The 24,063-nt window shown below is 38.2% G+C and overlaps 1 protein-coding gene across 1 annotated transcript in view; it reads right to left on the minus strand.

Moving 5' to 3' along the window:
* Window positions 1–22,590, minus strand: part of CTR9 (CTR9 homolog, Paf1/RNA polymerase II complex component) — a 28,601-nt gene extending 6,011 nt beyond the window's left edge. The window contains exons 1-21 of the mRNA XM_059408230.1: window positions 22,340–22,590; window positions 20,991–21,089; window positions 18,534–18,773; window positions 18,180–18,297; window positions 17,540–17,629; window positions 14,069–14,217; window positions 12,225–12,332; window positions 8,486–8,593; window positions 8,110–8,346; window positions 7,785–7,874; window positions 7,544–7,672; window positions 7,257–7,440; window positions 5,598–5,686; window positions 4,923–5,108; window positions 4,725–4,812; window positions 4,397–4,545; window positions 2,728–2,844; window positions 2,413–2,558; window positions 1,220–1,291; window positions 616–751; window positions 315–461 (exon numbers count right to left, since the gene is read on the minus strand). Coding sequence (XP_059264213.1) covers window positions 315–461; window positions 616–751; window positions 1,220–1,291; window positions 2,413–2,558; window positions 2,728–2,844; window positions 4,397–4,545; window positions 4,725–4,812; window positions 4,923–5,108; window positions 5,598–5,686; window positions 7,257–7,440; window positions 7,544–7,672; window positions 7,785–7,874; window positions 8,110–8,346; window positions 8,486–8,593; window positions 12,225–12,332; window positions 14,069–14,217; window positions 17,540–17,629; window positions 18,180–18,297; window positions 18,534–18,773; window positions 20,991–21,089; window positions 22,340–22,384 — 2,727 coding nt within the window. The 5' untranslated portion in view covers window positions 22,385–22,590. The remainder of the gene's footprint in view (window positions 1–314; window positions 462–615; window positions 752–1,219; window positions 1,292–2,412; window positions 2,559–2,727; window positions 2,845–4,396; window positions 4,546–4,724; window positions 4,813–4,922; window positions 5,109–5,597; window positions 5,687–7,256; window positions 7,441–7,543; window positions 7,673–7,784; window positions 7,875–8,109; window positions 8,347–8,485; window positions 8,594–12,224; window positions 12,333–14,068; window positions 14,218–17,539; window positions 17,630–18,179; window positions 18,298–18,533; window positions 18,774–20,990; window positions 21,090–22,339) is intronic.
* Window positions 22,591–24,063: the final 1,473 nt, after the last annotated feature.

The raw sequence follows: 24,063 nt of genomic DNA on the forward strand, positions 1-24,063 counted from the left end.
TAATTTATCAAGTTGCAAGGAAGGGGTGCTTGATGAGGCCCAGTGTTAAAGACTTCTAGTTAGGATGAATTGCTCAGATGTCAAAAATCATCAACTACTTAGGCCACTACAAGGTACAGTGTGCTAGACTAACACTGGAATGCATTTTTAAGTACTGGCTACCACTGAAAGCACTGTGTTGGAAGCTATCTCTTAGCAAAGAAGGAAGTCAAACTTAAGAACTGAACACTGAGTAAATACAGACAACGATATTCACTTCTGGGACTCAAGTGCCAGACCTGCGGCCATCCGTCCTAGCAGGAGTGCCATCTTACCCTTCCACCACCGCCACCTCTTTTCTTTTCTTTTGTTGCTTCGGTCTCTCCAGTAAACATAAGAATATTTTTGGTCTTCTCTACATACTGGGCCCGCTGTTCCAAAAGTTTCTTTTGCTCTTCCTTTTCTCTGAGACGTTTCTCTTCCTATGAGGGAAAAAGAATAGGAAAACACTGCATCAAAATATTATGTTGAAAAAAACATCCTGATGACCATCAGAAGGACTACTTTTTTAACATACAAGATTTATGTATGCACACAATTCTTAAGTTCTAGTATAACAGCAAACACAATAAATACCTGTTCTTTAAGAAGTTTCTGCCTTAACAGTTCCTTTTCTTGCTCCTGTTTGGCTCGTAACTCCCTTTCCTCTTCATCTTGTTTACGTGCCCGGGCCACATGGTACTGGGCCTGGCTCAGTAAGTCAGAGCACTGCCTACAAAATTTCAGATTTAGAGAGACATGAATGCAGTTAACACACTTTTTGCTCAGAAACTCGGAACATCTCTTTTCCTTAGATGAACTAAAAAGTCTGAAGCAGGACTCTCTTAGCTGATATCTAAGGGGTATTTTAATCAGCAAAATTAACTTAGTTTCTCAAAGTCAAGACTGTCAACTACAGTAACTTTCCAAAGTATAAGCGTCCTCTCCAAGCACAAATGTAAAGATTTTCAACATTATCTTCACACGTGACTCAAAGAGTCAAGATTTTCTCCACACAACTTAAATACTTGTATGAAATTAACTGTCATATTCCCTGAAAGGACCCTTAGGAAAAAGCCTTGACCCAGGCTGGGGAGCCCCACAGAGGAGCAGGAGGACTGACCCCTGGAAGGCCACCCAGAGCACACTGATATTACTGCCGCCACCATCCAAAGTCACCTTTCAGAAATAGTAACATTACCTGGCTTCTGTAGCAGCAAGGGCCAAATCGAATCTCATTTTGTCTCCCACTTTACTCAAGTAACTGAAATACCTAAATGGAATGAGAAAATACAATAATTCACTTAAAAAAATTTCTAAGGAAAGGCTTTTTCCATTTTTAATCTATTCTACAAAAATAGCCTGAGAATAGGTTTACATGTTTACAAACAAGTTTACTGACTTATACCAACCTGTTTGATAAATGAAAGGCTATCATCTCAAGAAATTATATGTGAAACTCACTTAAAAAAAACTCTCATCAATATAGCACTCAATATGTTTAATAAAATACAAGTTCATGAAGTAGTCATATTTAATATTATTGGTAAACCCACAAATAACCAAAAATCAGCTCAAGCAACAAATATTTACTAAACACCATTTTTACTAAATATGTCAGCATGGAGATTAAAAGATGCAGGCCATGAAAACACAACCAATGTATCAGGCAAGGCAAGAAATGCCTATATATGAATTTAAATAAGGTTGGACAAAACCTGAAAAGATTTCAGGCTTTGATTTTACTACTAACTGAATTACCAAATAAATCCTACGAAGGTACATAAATTTTGAGCTAAGTTCAATAAACCTAATCAATATTTAAGAGGATAGGACTTAATATTCTTAGCCCAATGAAAATTCATATCCCATGAAAGACACACCAGTATAAGTAGAAAAACCACATAAATGAAGCCTAAAAATTTCATGTGTGTAAACTGCAGGGTCATTTTGTTAGAGTAATAAAAATCTTGGGCAAGCTTGCAAAGCTTGTCCGCCAGTTCTAGGGGAGGCTACATGAGCCAAATCTGGCAGGAACCTGACTACAGTTTGGCGCCACCAGGTGGCAACTGTCTGCTTTGGCTTGAAAATCACTAGAATGCTTCTAAATAGAAAATGATTCTCTTGACAAAGTGTTTCTTGGCACCTTTTGAGACGGATGGACAGATTGACTGATTTATGATCTTATTTATTTATTGGCCAGAGAGAGAGCACAAGCAGGGGGAGCGGCAGGCAGAGGGAGAGGCAGGCTCCCTGCTGAACAAGGAGCCAGATGTGGGACTCGGTCTTGAGCCGAAGGCAGACGCTTAACAGACTAAGCCACCTAGGTGTCCCAAAACAAATGGATTTAAAGAAACAAAGCATTTCAAAAGTTGTTTCTACAAAATTCTTTACCTATGTGCAAGCTCCAGTTCTTTCACAGCATTAAGTACTTCCTTCAGATTACTCTTTTCATCTTTCAGAACAGAGGTAGCTAACCTTTGCAGGACCAAGGCCACATTAAACATAAGTACTGTATCACTGGGGGCCACATGTCTAGCCTATAAATAAGAAACAAAGCAAATACTTCATATGACTGAATGATGTGAAAAGGATTTTAGCCAAATAGAGTGTTAGGTATATATATATATATATGCATAAAAGAGAATTAAAAAAATACCCCACAATGCAGCACAGAACTAAATGAGAATAATAAGTTTTCCTTTTTACCTTTAGCAAAGTCTGTTTGCACTCCTGTAACTTGCCACACTTGAAGAGGGCCCGGGCCAAATACAGCACAACTTCAGTGTTCTGGTGCTTATAGAACTTTCTGAGGCAGTTTTCATACTGTAATAAAAGAAAAAGTTAGTTAAAATACAATAAGGGTTAAATAATGTTGTCATCATGTAACAAGATTTCAGGTGATTTTAAAGCTATGTGAAAAGGTGTTTCACCTTTTGATTAGTTAATTTTAAAGAAAATTTGAGAATAATTTTTGACATCCACCAGGACAGATTTTCACAACATGAAAACCTGATAAAAAAAACAAAAGAAACCCACAACTAGATACTCAAAATAGTTTTTCCATTTGAAACTCAGAACAACACTGAAAGGACAAATAAACCGGATGGCCCTTTTCATATCTCTAGCAATACTATCTAGAATCAGCTGACAACTTATTAAAAGTTACACACCTGGCTCCTTTGGGTTACACTACCACTTTTCCTTAGGATTGATGGAACCTACTGGCAATGAGCATGTGAAGACTCACAGTTCTAATTGTTAACTTCTTGATAAAACCAGTATATAGCAATACTGGTGTCAACTTTGCCATGAACACTTCACTTTCTGACCATGAAACTTATCCTGTCATAGGTTAGATCTTTTTCATAGAAGGTGGTTAGAGAGCTTCCCCTTGAATATCCCTAGTAATTAATTTGCATTTTTAAAAGGCAACATTATCATTCTGCAGATCAGGAAGGCCCACCTTCAAAAATATCGCCTCTGAGACTACCATAAGCAGTCTGGAGTCTATAAATCTTTGTGACTAGTGCCTTCAAATTTTCTGAATTTGATAATAACCAACCTTCTTAGAAAAAAGGTTAACCACTTCTAGGAGCTTGACTGTACTTGCCTTCTACCTCTGGTAAGAATCTTGTTTTTTCTAACCATACTATTTCCCATAGAGCCTAAAAATTCTTTTACTTTTTAATATGCTATAGATGCTAAATATATATATATTTAAAGATTTTAAACCCATGACCCTGGGATCCAGAATCATATGCTCTACCTACCGAGCCAACCACACACTGCTAAATGCTAAATAGGACTCTTTTACTTCAAGCTCAAGCACTCCACAAATATGAAAAGCCTAAGAGAATTTCATAGTGATGAAAACGAATTCCCATGGAGTTTTTTTCTTCCTTTCCAAAATGTCTTTTAACCTTTCTGAAACTCAATTTCTCCCATGAAAAAAAAGAGTGTAAAACAAGCAAATATTAAACCCTCCTATCTTCTGGGTACTTACTGATATACTAGGCATGTTAGTGCCAAGTATGGTATCTAGTACTTTTTATACTGGATCCTCATACAGTTCTGTGAATTTAAGGTACATGAGCCTCATTTTATAAATGGGGAAACTGGCTCAGAGAGGATGTCCTTTGCCCAAGGCATGTGATTAGGGATGGAACTAGGGTTCATATGTCTGTCTGGACACCAAAGACTGGTGTCAAATTCAAACATTCCTTTGAAAGACTGGCCTTAACATTATTTAAGTCTCCAAATAGACATAGTATCACATGAGATAGCACAGAACTCCACAACAGGGTCAGAAATGTTAAGAAAACATTTGTTCAACAATGAACACAATATAGAAATATCTTGAATGATAAACTATTACCATCTGAACAGCACTGATATACTGCTTCTGTTCCACGTAGATGTGTGCTAGGTTCAACCACACATCACTGATATCTGCTGTTGCTTCTCTTACTTGGGCAAATACATCACGAGCTTCACGAAAATATCCTTTGTGGGCCAAAACAGCTCCTAAAATTATAAAAAGGCTTACATTTAAGAATTTTCTAATTGGAGCCAGGAAAACAACTGAAGGTCCTGTTTTAAAACAACTACATTTATTACATTCAGGGAGAAATTATGATCTATAAACATTCCTTTGAAAGCACTTATTTCACAGATCACTACAGATCCCCATGTCTTATAATCACCTATGCCATTAGCAGCATACAGATTCTTTGCATCATTTCTGAGTACTTGTTTATAGATGGCTAGAGCACGATCTTGATGACGCTTTTCCTACAAAATGAAATAAACATTATACAACAAAATTCAAACAGGAATCAAGAGTCAGTTTTGTCTTAAAGGGACAAAACAGAAAAAAAAATGAAGAGACAAAAGGAAATTACCTTTTCTCGATCTCGGGTGGGCTGATGCAAAGTCTGGAGCCAGACGTTGCCAAGAGCCAACATAGAATAAGTATCACTCTGTGTAGATGGTTGTTTTAATATCCTCTCAAATTTCTTCTGTCCTGGACCCCATTCTTGTTTTGCTAAATGAAGATTACCAATCAAAGACCAAGCATCTGGATGGTCCTAAAATACACATGTATAAAGAATCAAAATCTGTAATTTGAATTCAGAGACACCAATCACCTTTCCATGACAGCTGATTATTGAAGAGGTTTAAAAGTTACATTTACAAAATTGAGAGTGGAGATAGACTAATGAATTGTTAAATCAATCTAGTGTGTAATTATCAGCATGAGAAATGCAACAGAGTGGAATATAGAAAGGTCATCAGTGTACAGCACGTGGCAACAGCATAAAAAGATTTGTAAAACTTACATTTTAGTTGTTTGTATGCACACGTGTGTACTAGGCTATGATGTAAAGGCTATTTCTGTGGGCTACAATCAAAAAGTTTAGATGACTTCTACTCTCTAGCAGCTTTAGCAAGTAAAAATAAAACAGGGAGATGTCAAGATATTAGAAATATGATAGACATTAAAATGAAAAACTGATTTACTAGGGGAAAAAAGGTGAGAAAATTGTTTTTCAAACCTAGGAGTTAATACTACCAACCTGATTAATTTGAAGAGCTTCCTTAAACCAATCTGAAGCCTCATAAAAATTTCCTTTATCTCTAGCCATGGCTCCTAGGCGCAGATAGCCTGAAATATACATTTAAAAATTTTTACATTTAAAATATTAGCTATTTTAAAGCCTCTGCCTTCAGCTCAGGTCATGATCTCAGGGGCCTGAGATCGAGCCCCATATTGGGCTCTCTGCTCAGCAGGGAGCCTGCTTTCCCCTCTCTCTCTGCCTGCCTCTCTGCCTACTTGTGATCTCTCTCTCTCTGTGTCAAATAAATAAAATCTTAAAAAAATATATTAGCTATAAAAGATCATTATTTTAAAGTCACACTTTTGAAATGATTATATTTTGTTAATACATTCATACAATGAACAGAAATCCTACAGATGAAAAAATACTGAGCACCAATAAAATTAATTAATAATCTAACAGGTTAAGGAGCAACTCTGTGACCATCAAGTCTCACTGTTTGAAATCTCAGATTTATCTCTGCCACTCTATTCCTAATGCTAGCACCCTACTCCAAGTCCTGATTTACACCAAAGTTATTTTAAAAAGCTTGGAGCACTTTTTTTTCCAGTTATTCTCTGATGCACGGCACTGTCACTTTTTCTTAAAAAGCTGCTTGTCATATGGCAAAACAGCAAAAGCATGGACTACTCGGGATTACTAGTTAGAAAATCTGGGCTCTAACTGTGGGCTGCCACTTAAAGAACAGTAAGAAAGTATCACACAAATGTAAGTTGTTACTTTCTCCAGAAAATGTCAATGTCCTCAGGCCAACTAGCAATGGTTTACTATTGCCTATCAAACCAATTCAAGTTCAGCCTGGCATTCAATTAAAATCTTATTTGTTTTAAATCACTTTTGCATCCGTAACAGCATGATGATGGCCAAGTTAATAGCTCCTGATTTAACCAGAGTAAAAATATCATAGCTTTAGGTGCTTTTAAGGGAAGTACAGTATTATAAATTATTTTTAATTTAAAACTTTCCAAATTTTACAATGTTTAGTGTGTAAAAACTCACTATATATTTATTTTTTTTAAATAATAATTATTTTGAAGTAAAATAGTGTTCATTCTTACTAGTACAAACACTGCAAAAATGTTAATATGAAATCGGAGCAGGAGTATCATAAAGGTACATCCATCACCAAATAAGTCAAGGAGTTGTTCAAAGTGTAATAAAGGTAGTTGATCCACTAAGGATGGCCTACCCTATGAAATATATGGTTCAACTGGTTTTTAGTTATTTCTTTTAGTTTCTAGCATAAATTTAAGTGAAGTTTCATTGTTCTGTTTTATTTTTTTAAGGCCATAAATTTGCCTTGAAGGAAAAGGGGATGTTACAAACCTTCACATTTTTTTACTATTGGTTCTGAGAAAGATTTTTTTTCAGGCTGAATTTTGGGAATTTTAATTTATAAAAACAGTTTACAGTTCTTCGGACATGTGGGTGGCTCAACTGGTTAAGCATCTGCCTTCGGCTCAGGTCATGATCCCAGTGTCCTATGATTAAGCAAGCCCTAAGGAGGGAGCCTGTTTCTCCTTCTTCCCCTTTATGCCACTCCCCCTGCTTGTGCTCTCTGTCAAATGAATAAATTTAATCTTTAAAAAAAAAGAAGCAGAAGTTTACAATTCTTACAGTCAACATAATTAGGATGTTCCCGTAAGATGTTTTTATATAGTTTTTCTGCTTCATGGAATTCACACATTGCCTCATACAGCCTGGCTAAATTATATGATGTTGTAACAGAAATGGCATTATAATAATGTTCATCATGCTCAGCTTCTGCCTTTGCGCGATCCAATGAGGCCAAAAAATATTTCTATAAGAAAAGAAAATTACATGTTAAAGGACAGTTGATACATCTGAAAAGTGTGCATTCAACTTGGTAGTATGTAAGAAGGGAGTTATTTCCAGTTTCCTACCTTTGCTTCCCCTAGATTTCCAAGTCTAAAATGGAGGGCACCCACATTATTCAGAATCTCTGGCGGCACATCAGCCTGCACTTTCTCCTGAAGGATCCGTGTAGCTGTTCCATAGGCTGAAAGGGCACCCTGTATTATCATGGTGGAGACAATAAGGTGTAAGTGAAAATGAAAGGGAGAAACACTACACCATGCTTTCAAAAAACACATTTGTAGGAGACGAAAAACCCTGCTAAAATACCTGTATATCAGTCTGTTCTAAGATTTGTGCCAATTCAATCCAAGCTTCAACGTCATCAGGATACTGTTCTGTGACCTTCTTCAAATGGCCCTGGGATAAAAAGAGATCACTAAGCTGAAATAGGATTAATTCAGCAACTATAGGCTGTCAAGTAAAAAGTGGTAGCTACTCTACCTTGTTTAATACATCAACTGTTCGTTATTTCAACTGGAACAAGCTCGGCTAACAAAACTGCTTCCATCATATCTCTACTAGCAATAACAAGAATGAGGCATGACAGTCTAGTGATAACTATGAGAAAATAGCTACAATTTTTTAAAAGTACCTTGGCAATATCTCGTTTTTCTTGATCTTCTGAGGCAGCATATAGCGAGCCAAGAATTTTCATAGTTTCATAATTATTAGGATAAGCTTTCAAAACTTTCTCAAAGCACTGAGATGCATTTTCTTTGTCACCTCGATAAATGTACATTTGTCCCAACCCAAAAAATGGCAGCACAAAAGAGGATGAAGCAAACTGTGTGGCTTGATAGTAGTACTGGAAAGCTTGGTCATAATCTTCCTAAAAAATGAAAATTAAACAAGACCAACAGTATGTACAGAAGTTTATCTTCTTTTCCATGTAGAAAAGTTTTTAAAAGACTTGAAAGACTATGAAATAACAGAATTAGATATTTAGAGAAGCTTTAAAATGATCTTACCTGAACGTGGAATGATCTAGCCAGCTGGTAACAACTTTCTGCTTGCATAGCCTCCACTTCTGTATTATGGAATGCATGGAGAGCCAAGTGTTGGACTTTGCTATAATCCTGAACAATGAGATCCAGAAATCAACTGAGTCAATTCAAACAACTCTAACAATTTCAAACATAAGGCTTCCTCAAATTTCATTTTTAAAATGTGTTCACTGAATTACCAGTAACAGTGCCGTATCCTGAATTACAAATCATTTTTCTCATTCTCCTTGCAGATAAATTCACTTACCTAGAACTTAACATCTATCCATCACATCCATTACTTCTTTTAATCCTGCAACAATCCTTTGAGGTATCAGCCCTATTTCTGTGATGAGAAAACCTAAGAGAGGTTAAGTCTCTTATTACTAGTAAAGGAAGCAGTTAAAATTCATTGAGAACTATTATACACTAAGCACTGAGGTAGGTATGATACTTAAAATTCATCAAGCCTCAGTCAAAAACCCTGCAAAGAGTATCATTATTACCATTTTATTGATGGGGAAATGGAGGCTTAAAGAAATAAAGTGTATTGCCTAAGGTGGAAAAGCTAGAATCTGGATTTTTTTCTGACTCCAAGGAAATGTTCTAACACACAAGCGCAGTAAGCTTAAGCGACTGGATTTGAATTCAGCTGTCTTCGAATGCATGGGTCATGACTTTCCCATTAGACCTGACTTAATTTGAAATATAGAGCTAATCTAACAGTCTCAAAGTCAGAGTTCATACATCAGGCGTAGGAAACATCTTTCTTGTTTTAATAGGGATATGTTTTATCCCTATGAGAAAATAGCTAGTAATCTGGTCTGGGAAGCCTTTGTTAGGTCAATAGTCAGTTTCAACTTTTTAAAAAAAATATTTTTTAAATATTAGGAATAATAATGTGATTGCTATTTTTAACAGTAACTGTTTTCCATTAGATAAGTATTTAATATGCACACATTTCATCTTAACTGCCACTCCTCAAATCCTGTAAAATAGGTTTTATTACTGTTTTACTAGTAAGTAAATTAAAATTTAGGGGAATTATTTGCCCAAAGCCATAAAACAATAAAATGGTGGTACCTGAATTTTGAACCAAGTGATTCAAATTCTACACCTGGAATTATGTTGCAAAGCCTTTTAGCTAAATTTATATATTGCTCCCTGGGACGAGGATAAAGGTCAAATGTTGGTTTTGGAATATAATTTTTCTATTTTTATTATTCTTTGACTCATGATATATCTTTTAGGGAATAAAATGATTCCATTTTAAAATTTAACATAAAATGTATTAGAGATTACATTCCATTTTAAAATCCTTATTCGCATCTCTTTGGTTCCCCCCATTGCCCCAATTTTTGTCCCCAGTTCCCTCTGCATTCTAGCTGCTTCACTTTCTGGTCAAAAACCAAGCTCAATTCTCAGTTCTTTCTGGAATTCTGTGTTACTTGCTCCAGGATTCACCACAGCTCCCATCTCTAATCCCACCTCACTACTTATTGAAGTGTCTGGGATGTTGGTAATACCTTTTCTTCCTAGCTAAATGATTCTTCTATAGGGGAGACAATGTAGTGTGGTGGGCAGTTAATTAAAATACTACATCTCAACTATACAACTTGCTAACTGAGTGAATTTTGGCAAGTGATGTTACTTAACTTTGCTGAATCTCAATTTTCTTATCCATAGAAAGGGAAATAGAAATAAGCTGCCTACCTCCTTAGGGCTGCCCTAATGACAGATGAAGAAAACATATGTAAGCATGTTCTAAACCTTTAGGACATATATTCAGTGCAAGATAACTTCATGGTGCTGATCACATAACAGGTATTCAGCAACACTAATAGATTGGCTTGATTTACATACTTCATGTACACAATCTAAAAGGTTTTGAACATGTTAAAAAGTAAGGCTTTGGGTGCCTGGGTGGCTCAGTTGGTTAAGCATCTGCCCTTGGCTCAGGTCATGATCCTGGAGTCCCAAGATGGAGTACCACATCAGGCTTCCCGCTCAGCGAGAGTCTGTTTCTTCCTCTGACCCTCCCCCGTCTTGTGCTTTCTCTCTCTCAAATAAATGAATAAAATCTTAAAAAAAAAAAAAAAAAAAAGCAAGACTTTATCTTCAGCAGTGGAAGAAAGACTAGCATTGAAAATTAAAAACTAGGGGCGCCGGGGTGGCTCAGTTGTTAAGTGTCTGCCTTCAGCTCAGGTCATGGGGATAATATTAACTACCTCTAACTATTATCTGACTCTTTTACAAATTCATGGGATGCATTTTTTTTTTAAATTTTTTATTTTTTTAAAAAAATTTTTATTTATTTATTTTTTTACAAACATATATTTTTATCCCCGGGGTTACAGGTCTATGAATCGCCAGGTTTACACACTTCACAGCACTCACCATAGCACATACCCTCCCCAAAGTCCATAACCCCACCCCCCTCCCCCCAGCAACTCTCATTTGTTTTGTGAGATTAAGAGTCACTTATGGTTTGTCTCCCTCCCAATCCCATCTTGTTTCATTTATTCTTCTCCTACCCCCTTAACCCCCCATGTTGTATCTCCACTTCCTCGTATCAGAGGGATCATATGATAGTTGTCTTTCTCCGCTTGACTTATTTTGCTAAGCATGATACCCTCTAGTTCCATCCACGTCGTCGCAAATGGCAAGATTTCATTTCTTCTGATGGCTGCATAGTACATGGAATGCATTTTTTCAAGTTTTCTTTATTTAAGTCTCTACATCTCATGTGGGGCTCAAACTCACGACCCTGAGATCAAGTCACATGCTCTTCTGAAGGATCCAGCCAGGTACCCCCACAAGATTCATTTTTAATAATACTTGGTATTTCATAAGTATTGACTGCATATTAATAGCAATAATAACAGTGATATGCTAACATTAGTAAGGTCTGAAACAGTTCTGTAACTTTTACCTAAATTGCTATTAAATTAAAGTTCCTGGTATAATTTAGTATCTGGTTTCCATATGGCAAGTAAAACTTTCATACTTACTGTATAAAAACTTTGCCAATGCAATCTTGGATTTAGTATTCAAGAAATCTAAAATACCATTGCTTCTACAGAATTTGTGGCAACTTTAAAAATTACATCTTGATCAATATGCAAAAATAAATAAAAACTTCAATGACTTCTCGGCTGCCTATGTAAGTAGGTCCAAACTCCTTATATCACACAAGTACCTCGCTATCTGGACCCAATGCATTGTCTAGCACGAGCCCACCACATGCTGCGCTTTTACTATGCACTATTTCCACATCTGTGCCTTTGCCCTTTCAACTACCCAAAGACCTCCTCTTAAAAACCTAGTTCAAGAGCCTTTCCTTCTTGGTGAAAACCCTTCTTAACCACTTGGTCACTTCCTCTTTCATTTCTCTACCACAGCAAGATAGAGACTTTTATTTCTGCATTTACATTTGTTTACATGTCTGTGTTTTCTATGAAACTGAATGGAGTACAGAAACCACAGTTTACTGATCTCCACATCTCTACTCAGTGTTGGGTACAGAGTATAAAGGGTCAATAAATATTAAATGAGTGAATGACTAAACATACCCACCCCCAATTAACTAATACAAATTTTAATTTGAAAAAAACTCTACATTTTCAGTGTTTTTCCAAGTTAAAAAAATAAAGTATCAACGGCAGAACAGAAAAACAAATCAGGATTTAAAAGCAAACAACTTTAATAAATTGACTTCTCTTACCTTTTTGAAGAAAAAGTGATTTGCCAAATGGTTCAATACCATGGGATTGCTAGGATCAATAGTATAGGCTCTGGAAAGAAGCTGGACACCATTTTTGATGGAATCAGCCTAAAAGAAAAACAACAACAACAGGGTCATTACTTAATTAGCATTTTTCCGAAGTTTTCTTTATAGTCTGAAGAAATAAGGTTATATAAATCTAAGTTCAGACACCAAAATATAGCTCTTGTTTCAGTTAACCTTCAGCAGGGATAAAAAAAAAATTCAAATAGTGAATTAAACTGTTAGAATTTCCCTCACAAATAGCCACATTTCCTACTTTTATAGATTCTGGCTGTCTTCTTGATGCGGCAGAGGTCTGTGGATTACCCAACAGCCAGTTTACCCCCTTCCTCTGTTAATAGAGTCCTGACCTGACTTTGTAGCCTGTGATCTTTTAATTTCAGGAGGGAAAGTTCCCTCTTCCTCTTCTCAAGCCCCAGGGGATGAATAATGATTGATCTAAACCAGTCAAGATAATCTATCCCTTTCTCTCAGGATCAGTCTAAGGCAGTGGTTCTAAACTGGGAGTGATGTCATTTTTCATCATCACGACATGGAGGATTTTAGCTGGCAGATATCAGGGATGCTGCTAAACATCCTACCAATGGGTAGGATAATTTTCTACAGCAAAAAATTATCCAGCTCCGTAAGTCAACAAAGCTAAGGCTGAGAAACTCTGATATCCCTGTCTAGACAATTATACACACTTTATAAAGAGAAAGTGTGATGGGGATAGAACTGCTCTAAGAGAAATCTGTTTATCCTTTCCCTTTCCTCCTTCTACATAAGGTTGATGAAATAATGCGAGCTTGGAGATACAGCAGCTATCCCGTAACTACGAGGTGACAGACACAAGGAGGAAGATCCACATATTAGGAAGGACAGAAAGATGTAAAATTCTGGGTTTGAGGATACTGAGGTGCCAAATCCAAGACCTCAGATGACTGGTTTAGCAGATAATAAAAACCCTCATGTTTAAGTCACAGCAATAGGCTTTTGTTACTTGCAATGGAAAGCATTCCAAACTTACACACATCGTGCAGCTCCTTTTTTTTTTTTTTTTAACGTTTTATTTATTTATTTGACAGAGATCACAAGTAGGCAGAGACACAGGCAGAGAGAGAGAGAGAGAGAGGAAGCAGGCTCCCTGCTGAGCAGGAAGTCAGATGCGGGGCTCGATCCCAGGACTCTGAGACCATGACCTGAGCCGAAGGCAGAGGTTTTAACCCACTGAGGCACTCAGGTGCCCCATTGTACAGCTCCTTATCTGAAATTCTGAAATCCAAAAACTTCTTAAAAAACATGTTGTTTGGTAATCTTAGAACAAGCTTACATAGGGGCAAAAGTTTACTTGAATTGTGAAGTTATCCTCTAGTGTGAACAGTCACTCATTATTACAGAGAAATATAAGTTTGCATTTGGGGTGGTGTCCTAATACCTGGGTGTTAATATATTATGCAGTGCAGGCATCATATTGCATTTTTTTAAAGACTTTATTTATTTATTTGATAGACAGAGATCACAAGTAGGCAGAGAGGCAAGCAGAGTGGGGGTGGAGGGGAAGCAGGCTCCTCGCCAAGCAGAGAGCCTGATGCGGGGCTCGATCCCAGGACCCTAGGACCCTGAGACCATGACCTGAGCCGAAGGCAGAGGCTTGAACCCAGAGTGACCCAGGCACCCCTCATATTACATTTCTATTCTTTGCAGTCTTGACCTCTAAAACACTCTGGTCTCAAGAGTTTAGATAAGGAATAGTGAGCCTGACAGATCAGTCACGAAAGCCTTTTTTTTTATTCACATACCTCTTTATTGTTGAGTTCTAGTACAGCCAGTCCAACCAATGCTCCCACACATTTGGAATTGAGTTCAAGGGCTCTGCTGAATGCCAGACGAGCTTTCTCCAGTTTGTTAAGTTTCACAAAGCAATGGCCCATTCCTAAACGAACTTCCGCTAAAAAAATAGTCCATCTGTCAAACTAGGGCGATTTTAGGGTTCAATTAAACAAAATGCTTTAACATTCTCTATGAGTTGCAAAATCTCAAAATTAACCTCAGTATTACTACACTATAAAATCTTTTGGTGTATCACAAATTTGGTTACAGTGGATAGTATACCATACTGCCCATCCCCTTTCTCGCCATAAACAGAATACCTACAATACTGGTATTTTTCTTGCACTCCTGGCTATACAGTACCTTCAGTATCTAATTTTCAAAGAACAATTTTAAAAAAGTATATTTCTTTTCTTATTTGACAGACAGAAATCACAAGTAGGCAGAGAGGCAGGCAGAGAGAAAGAGAGGGAAGCAGGCTCCCCACTGAGCAGAGAGCCTGTTGCAGGGCTTGATCCCAGGACCCTGGAATTATGACCTACACTGAAGGCAGAGGCTTTAACCCACTGAGCTACCCAGGCACCCCTCAAAGAGCAATTTTTAAAGACAGCAAAAAATTTCATGAAGGCCTTCAATACTGTGACTGACTACATGTACAAACTGTCATTCCCTTCAGAGCTGTGTTTATTATACATGCTATCCAACTTCAAGGCAATGCCAAAACTCCACCATGTTCCCATGAAGGGCCAACCTCCCCACTGGACACTGGATTTTACCCCTTCTCGTCTATTTAAGGACACTGCTCCAGCAACTCTCACTTGTTTTTCCTGCATTATCAAATTTTCTCTATGTATACATCATTCTAATCCACATATATTCTCCCATCTAAAAAAAAAAATCCTCTCCATTCTTTTCCTCTCCAATTGTCAACCCACTCCTATTCTTCCCTTGAGAGCAAAACTCCTCGAAAGATCTATCTATAGTTGCTGCCTAACTTTCCTCTTCCATTTTCTCTTAAGTGTATCCACCAAGCATCTCACCCTCACCATTCCAATAAAACTGCTTTTATCAAGGTCACTAATGATTACTATACTGCTGAATTCAGTGATCAGTTTTGGGTTCCTATTTTACTTGACCTAACAATAGAACGTGACAGTGTCTGACCTTGTCCTAGAAACATTCTTACATTTTACTTCAAGGACATTGCCTTTACTCTCTTTTCCTCTTACTTTGCAGGCTCCTTTGTTGGTTCTTCTTCATTTCCCTAACCTCTACAATGTCACAGTGCCCTAGAAGACCATCCCTGAACCTCTTTTCTATCTCTACTCATCACCTGGTAACCTCATAGTCTCATGGCTTTATATATCATCTCTATGTTGATGATTTCCAAATTAATTACTTCAGCTCAGACCTCCTTCCTGAACAACAGCTCTCCTGACCTCTCCACTTGTAGGTCTAAAAGGTATTTTAAAATTTTCATGTCTAAAACTAATTCATCTTGGAACTATATTTTCCAAATGTGCTAAAATGTAACTCTACTCTTATAAGAAGTTCCTTTTGATTTCTCCTTTGTCTCATACATCACATCTACTCCATCAGTTCTTCCTTCAAAATATACAGAGATTCCAATCACTTGTACCTCTACTATTACCATCCTAATGCAAGCCACAATCATCTCTGACCTACATGACTGCAACAGGCTTCTACCCGGTCTCCCAATTTCTATACTTGCACCCCACCCCACTCTAGTCTCAACCCAGAGGCCCATATGATCCTTTTAAATATAAGTCAGATCATTACTTACTCCTTTGCCCAAAGCCCTCAAATAGCTTCCTATGTCTATCAGAGTAAACACCCAAGTCTTTTTAATAATCTATGATGCCTGACATGATTGGTCCCTGGTTCTATTTTTGACCCAGTTCTTTTTTTTTTTTTTCATCTTTTTGACCCAGTTCTTATTACTTTTCCTCCTTACCTTCTCTCTCCACTCCAGATACACTAGCTTCCTCATTATTCTTCAAACTTGTTAGACCCACTCTTTCCTCAGGACCTTTGTACCTCCTATTCCCTCTCTCTGAGAATAATCTTCTCCCATATATTTACATGTCTATTATTTTAAGGTCTTAATTGTTACTATTTTCCTCATCAACATTTCTTTTTTCTTCTTTTTTTGGAGGGGAGGAGGAGCAGAAGAGGAGAGAGAGTATCTTTTTAAAAATATTTGGGACAGAGCATGAGCAGGGGAAGGGGCAGGGGGAAGAGGGCGAAGCAGGCTCCCCACTGAGTACAGAGCCCAATGCAGGGCTTTTATGTCAGGACCTTGAGCTGAAATAGTCAGATGCTTAAACGACTGAGCCACCCAGACTCCCTAAGAGAATCTTAAGCAGGTTCCTTGCCCAGCACAGAGCCCAACGCAGGACTTGACCTCACAACCCTGAGATCATGACCCAAGCCAAAATCAAGAGTTGAATGCTTAACAAACTAAGCCACCCAGGCGCTCCCTGGTCAACCTTTCTAAGTAATCTCCCAATTCTTCTCATACACTTTTACTGCTTTATGTTCTTTTTGCTAATATCTTACACAGTGTATATTTTACTCATTTTCTCTTCCCCACTGAGAAATGAATTCCATGAGGGAAGAGATTGTTTCTTTTTTTAAGATTTATTTATTCATTCCAGAGAGAGTGAGCAAGCAGGGGAAGGGATAGAGGGAGAGAGAGAGAATCTCCATCAGACTCCCTGCTGAGCATGGAGCCCAACATGGGGCTCAAGTCTATGACCCCACGATCATGACCTAAGCCAAAACCAAGAGTCTGATGCTCAATCCGCTGAACCACCCAGGAACGCCAAGGCAGAGATTTTTGTCTCTTGGGTTTACTGCTGCATTCCTTCAGTCTGAACAATGTCTGGCACATAGTTGATCTCAATAAGATTTGCTAAATGACTGAGATTTTCAATAGAAAAACAGAAATAAAGCAAACAGAAGAAAGAGAATAGTACAGCAAATAAAGAAATAGAAAAATAGTATAAAGCAAAAAGATTATAATATGGTCTAGAAGAGATGCCTGGGTGCCTCAGTTGGTTAAGCTTCTGAATCTTGGTTTCAGTTCAGGTCACAATCTCATAGGTCAAGAGACTAAGCCCTGCATCAGGCTCTATGCTCAGCAGGGAGTCTGCTTAAAGATTCTCTCCCTTTGTCTCCCACTCATACATGATTGCTCGCTCTCTCTCCCTCTCTAAATAAATCTTAAAAAAAAAAAAAAAAAAGATCTGCTATTCAGCTTTTGGATCAAACATAATATATATTTTTAAATTTCAATTCTGTCATTTCAACAACCTATAGCATCTTTTCACAATAACTTCATAGTCAACGGCCAAATCCTCAATATTTTCAGTTGGGTCATATGCAGCTTAGACTTCAGAAAAAAGTTTTGCTCCTACCTGGACATCCTGGGTTGGTACGCAATGCTTTCTTATAGTAAGCAAGAGCTCCTCTGTAATCCTTCTTGTTGAAGGAAATGCAAGCTTTACCTATTGTAATTTTTAAAAATAAACATTCACTGACTAAAGAATACAAGTCTCATATGTTCTACATGAACTCACCTAAATCAAACACATCTCTGAATAAGAAATACTTGAAAACAGTGAAAATGATTTCATATTTAAACTTGTTTTCCATAAAAATATATTAATTTCACCTATAAACAAATAGTCCTGTTAAATAAGATAAAATAATTAAAATAGCTTATAGTTGTCCAAATAGATATTGCTTATTGACTCTTTAGAAGCGGGTAACAAATTATTAACTGGTGTGTGTGTGTATTTTAATATTATGAAGTGACGTTAATGGTAAAGGAAATTCTTTTTTAATTTAAATTCAATTAATTAACATATGTCTTATTTGTTTCAGGGGTACAGGTCTATGATTGAAATTTCAAAAGAAACAATGATCTATTGCAGATAGTTTCATTTTTATAAAGTAAAGCGCTTCTACATTGCTGTCCAGCCCAGTCAATGAAATATACTATAGGCATATGGTGGAAGATACAGTTCCCTAAGATGGTTGCCAAAAATGACTTACCAAGAAGGGCTGGAATATTATTTGGAGACTGGTTAAGTACAAAATGAAACTGTGCATCAGCCTGATCCATTTTGTCCCCTTCAAGTAGGCAGAAGCAGGCTCTTCCCAACAAATGATTCTGAAAAAGTGATATATCATCTTAGACTTGACTTTACCAAGGAACAACCACAATTTAACATAAATGTGTAACAGTAAAATGAAAACCATATAGGAAGGAGGTAGAGTATGACAGAAATACCTCTATCAGCTATAATGTGTTACAACTATAAGCTATAACGAATGTGTTACAACTATAATGTGCAAACTACCAATGAGCGATTTTTAATTACAAATCAAGAAATGTGACTTATTTACCTGATCATACATAATAATTTTATCAGCCATGGTATACAACAGGGTTGCCTGTGTAATAAGATCTTTCTTATTGTCCTTATTCTTTTCCTTACGAGCCTGTTGAACATAATAGGCCGCCAATGTATCCAAGCAAGTCATCTGGTCTTTTTCATGGTCTCTATAGTCCAAATTGCCATCTATACGTGCTGCTTCCAACAACTTTACAAACTCTTCTGTTTTTCCTTGCTTGTAATATTCCAGCTAAAAAGTAAAGAATCAAATTAGAATTATTAAAGCATATGTCCACACACAAAGCTGCACACAAACATCTACAGCAGCTCCGTTTGTAATAGCCAAAAACTAGAAACAACTCAATTGTTGATCAACAGGTGAATCGACAAACAAGCTGTGGTATATCTGTACAATGGCTGTTGCTCAGGAGAAAAAAGAACCACTGATACATGCTACAACATGGGTAAGTCTCAAGATAATTATGCTGAGTGAGAGAAGCCAGACCAAAAAGAATACATACTATAATGATTCCATTTGTATAAAAACTCTGGAACATGCAATCTTTAGAAACAAAAAGCAAGGGTTGGCTGAGCACTATGGGGCGTAGGGACGAGTTTGGAGAAAGGTTTTGGGGGTGATGGATTTATTCATTATCTTGATTGCAGTAATGATTTCACAGGTGTGAAATATGCTAAAACTTCTCAAATGGTACATGTCATATGTGTGCAGCTTATAGTAGGTGAATTATTGTAAGAGTTGAATTATTAAAATTGTTAAAAAGGTGATAATCACCATAAATGTTTCCAAATTACTACTTACCTACCAATAGGTGATTTCAAACTAAATCAGAACCCAAGAGAAAAAGCAATAACGAGAGGGATATAGAATTCTAAACCGAAAACTTAGGTTCTGGTTCTAGATCTATGAAAATTATCCATGACTTTGGGCCTGCTGAATAACTTCCCTGGCATCTGTCATTTATTAATACTAAAAGGAAGATCCATCTTTTTTTTTTTTTTTTTAAGATTTTATTTATTTATTTGACATACAAATATCACAAGTAGGCAGAGAGGCAGGTAGAGAGAGGAGGAAGCAGCCTCCCTGAGGAGCAGAGAGCCTGATGAGGGATTCGATCCCAGGACCCTGGGATTATGACCTGAGGCGAAGGCAGAAGCTTTAACCCACTGAGCCACCCAGACACCCCAAGATCTATCTTTTTTACCCACCGACTGTGGGCCATACATTATGGCAGGAGCTTTATATACTTATTTCTAATCTGCACAATCACCCTTAAAATGAATGCTAACATCCCCACATTTTAGATGAGAAAACAGGCTCAGAAGGTAATCATTTGTCAAAGGCCACAGCTAGTTAGCAGCCAAGTAGGAATCTGAAGAAAGGCCTTTCCCAGTCCAAAGCCTAGACTCTTTTCTGTTACACTCTCTAGAGCCCACAATGTTTCATCAATTTTACCACAGGTGCCACAATAATCCTTCAATCCTCCATTTTTTCCTGTAAGTGCTGTTAAAAGAGGCATTTATACTAAAGAAAATCTAAATTCCTCTCTGGTTTTAAAAACTGTGTGACAACGTCAACGGCTTACTCTCCATAGACCAGGAAAACGTAACACTTCAGAAAGGTACTGTCACTAAAAGTATTTTTCTGTAAAACCTTATCTAAGAAATGATTTACAGTTAGGCTTCAGCACTGGATATAAGCCCAACTGCAGATCAACTTCTTTCAAGATAATAGGAGGAGCCTCCTATGTATCTTTAAACAAAAGTGACCTGGAGCACACCTGCTTAAAAAACAATTTTAGTATAATGCATTACCAGAATAATTTATTATCAAGTTCTCATAAAAAGAAAACATTAGGTAAGTGGTGCTGGGGAGAGTAAAGGGTGTCAGAATTTTAGGCTGAGGTGATTCTCCTGAGACTTTCCAGTCCGGTTTATGTTATGGAAGGGACCAACAGGACAAAAAACAAGCCTGAGAAAAAACTCATCCAAAAGGGCTTTTGTGAGTTAGCCTGGAATATAATCACCTTCTAGACTGTTTTACAGGAAATGTTTTATTGTTATGGAAAACAATGTTAAGTAATAATGTTTACATGATGGCTCCTTGTTTTTTCTCAGATTATCCACAAATCAGTGGATTACTCTTCACTGAGTAATTAGTAAATAACCAAATACACAGTATAGACTACTATTTAACTTAAATGAATTTTGCCTTTACCAACATATAGTAATACCAGTGGAACAGTACAACATATAGTAATACAAGTGGAACAGTACATCATTTAGGAAACTGGCCTTCTTGTTCTATAAATGGTAATACAATTAACTTCCATACATATGGTACAATTTACTTATCCTGCTCCCAAGCTGGCTACTACTAATCTGAAGACAGAAGCCAAATATTTTTCCTAGTCAATGTATAAAAAATAGTTGTCACATTAACACTAACCGCCAAAGCAATCCATATGTGCAGTTGTGTGTGTTCCTGCTTCAGAATACTGATAACTTCATCTCCCTCCGGTAACTGATCGAAGTCGAGTTCAATGACCTAAAACAGAAAATGCAAGTTTTTCTTATTTCTTATTTTTTTCTTATTTCTTCCTTAAATTCACATTTCTTCCTTGCGCTTTTCGGAATACACATCAATATGGATATACATAGGGTTTGTTTTCACTTGCTATGGGGCTGAGCAAGGATACATTAAGACACGCTTAAGGCACACATGTCAAATAGGTCATATGAGAATATTAAGGTAAAAGCATAGAGAAGCAAACAAACACTTCTAGCTGTCTTCAAATCACCAGAAAGAGAAAATGTTACAAAAGCTTTGTTAAAAAAGAAAAAAAAAAAGCTTTGTCAAAAAAGACAAAACAAAACCGTGCCTAGCATATAATCCAGGTGAAGTGCAGATAAGCATCCCTGAGACTGATGCCACAGGCCTGACAACTTGAGAAGCACCATTCTAGAGGCAATGTGAAGTTCCATGCCACTGTACACATTCATCCAGGGAGACAACATTTGTGTGTCACAGGCACTCCTGAATGTGAGCACAAAAAGTAACAGTAGGCAAATGTTCTGGAATTCGATAGTGGTGATGGTTAACAACTTTACAACAATACTGCTGAAAAACACTGGATTTTATGCTAGGTCAATGACATCTCAATGTTATATCTCAAGTGAACAAAAATAAGGGTACGCGATTATATTGGACAACATCAATGCTGAGGGCTTAACTGAGACAAGCCACAGGCTACCCATGATGAGGTGTGGGGAAGGGAGAAGGTGAGTTCCATCACCACACCCTGGCGGCTGTATCTCGGGGTCTCTTATTTTGCCGATGCAGCTGTGTGTGGGGGACACAGAGCATCACGAGAGACTCGAGTTTCTAAGGGATAAAGGTTGACATCCTATGTATTCCTCAGGGAAAGATAGTTTGAGCAGCAGAGACCACGGCGACATCAGCGCCCACCTCTTTTATCTGTGAGGCGCCTTACAATTTATCCGCACTCTCGCACCCCTGCGCCGACAATTAGGAAGAGAGCAGAGTACTGCCACATACGAACAGGTAGGAAAGGAACTTTCAAGAACTCCTCGAGGTGGCCGCGAGGCTGCGGGGACGTGATGTGGTCAGCCTGAAAAGGTGCAGGGGCAGGGGGTGACTGGGGCTTCGGTCGGGGATTTCGACCTGGGCTCCCGGGGGAAAAGGTGCTCTCGCTTCAGAGGCGAAGTCGAAAGAACGGGAAAGGAGGGGATCATTCAAGTTCATGGCCCCCACCCTCCCCCATACTCGACACTTACCTCGTCAGTGTCCCGGAGGGGAATCTCGATGGAACCCCGCGACATGATGAGAGCAGAAGGCGAGCGGGCGTCTTGCCCCTCCGCTCCACAGCAGGTACTCCTGGCTTCTGGCTCTTCCAGAGGCTAGCGGCGGCCCGGGCTCAGGTCGTGACTGCCGCCCCGCGGCGCCGCCGGAGCTTGGGCTTCTCCTTCCCGTCAGCCGCTTAAACAACGAACAGCAGACGGCGTCCGGCCACTTCCGGCAGCCCCGCCCCCTGCCCCGGAAGCATTCCCCGCGGGAGGGCCTGTCAGACTACCGGCTCATTCTGCGGCTCTGGCGTTTCCTTGACTAGGGAACGACGATGTCGATGTTTTCTTTAGAGTGGGTCTGCGACTTCTGAATCAGACCCGCACGGGCGCAGCGTGAATCAAAGTACTGAAAGCCTAGCCTCCCGGCCCCGGGGTGGGCGAGACGACGAACGAGGCGCGGGTTCAGGGCCTGGCCACTGACTGACGTGGGACCTCCGGCCAATTCTGGCAGCTGTGTCGGCGCCGGACTCCCGCCTCTGCGCCCCGGACTTGGCGGATCTTTTTTCCTCCTCAAGATTGCTGTGAATAATTCAATCATTCATCCCTCAGCCCGGTCAGGGGCTCTTCGTTTAGCAGATGTGAAGTGCAAGTCATACCTGTGCTACCTTTGTGATCAGTTTAAATATAAATGTTACGATGAATTCTATAACCTTATGAGTTCCTGTGTGTGTTTGTGTGTGTATTTTCGGTTCTTAGAAGGATATGAATCGGCTAGACTTGTGATTTTAATAAAGTGGTTGAACAATTTGATTAAACCTGTAATGACTGTTTTGATTAAATTATAGAATTTGATTAAATACGTTTTAATTACTGTTTTCATTGTAGAATATGATAAAACTGTAATCAATGTTTTGATGCAATCAGATAATCTGATTAAATAGATTTTTAAACTTTTGTCAGTTTTATGTCCCAAGTTGTCTCTTTTCTTCACCTCACTACCTCCATTCTAGCCCAAACCAATATCATCACTTTTCTGCCCGGTTTACGGCAGTAGCCTCCCATTTTACCCCACACCCCAGCCACTCACCCTAAATTCCAATCCAGCTTCAGCATGTTACACACTTACTTTTTTGTATTTATTTTTTTTTTTAGATTTATTTATTTATTTGACACAGAGAGAGAGAGAGAGAGAGAGAGAAATCACAAGTAGGCAGAGAGGAAGGCAGAGAGAGAGGAAGGGAAGCAGGCTCCCTGCTGAGCAGAGAGCCCGACGCGGGACTCGATCCGAGGACCCTGAGATCATGACCTGAGCCGAAGGCAGCGGCTTAACCCACTGAGCCACCCAGGCGCCCACACACTTACTTTTAAAAATGCCAATGCGATGTTTGTATTTCCTCCCAACTCCCTCAAAAACTTTAACTGGAAACTTTGTAAGCCTTTACATAGAAACTTTGTTAAATTCATGCTTTTAATTAGTTGAGTAGTTATTTGGAGCTGTACTGTCCAACATAATGCTAACCCTATAATTAGCCATGTAATTTAAATTTAAAGTTTTCTATTAGCCACGTAAAAGAGCAAAAACAAATAGATTAATTTTAGTAACATTTTATTTAACGCAATCTATCCAAAATATAATTTTGACATGTATAACAATTTACATTTTTATACAAGGCTTGGAAATTCAGTGTGTACTTTACACTTATATTCTTTATTCT

The sequence above is a fragment of the Mustela nigripes genome, chromosome 1, assembly GCF_022355385.1.
Source record: "Mustela nigripes isolate SB6536 chromosome 1, MUSNIG.SB6536, whole genome shotgun sequence".
In the NCBI taxonomy this organism is placed as follows: Eukaryota; Metazoa; Chordata; class Mammalia; order Carnivora; family Mustelidae; genus Mustela; species Mustela nigripes.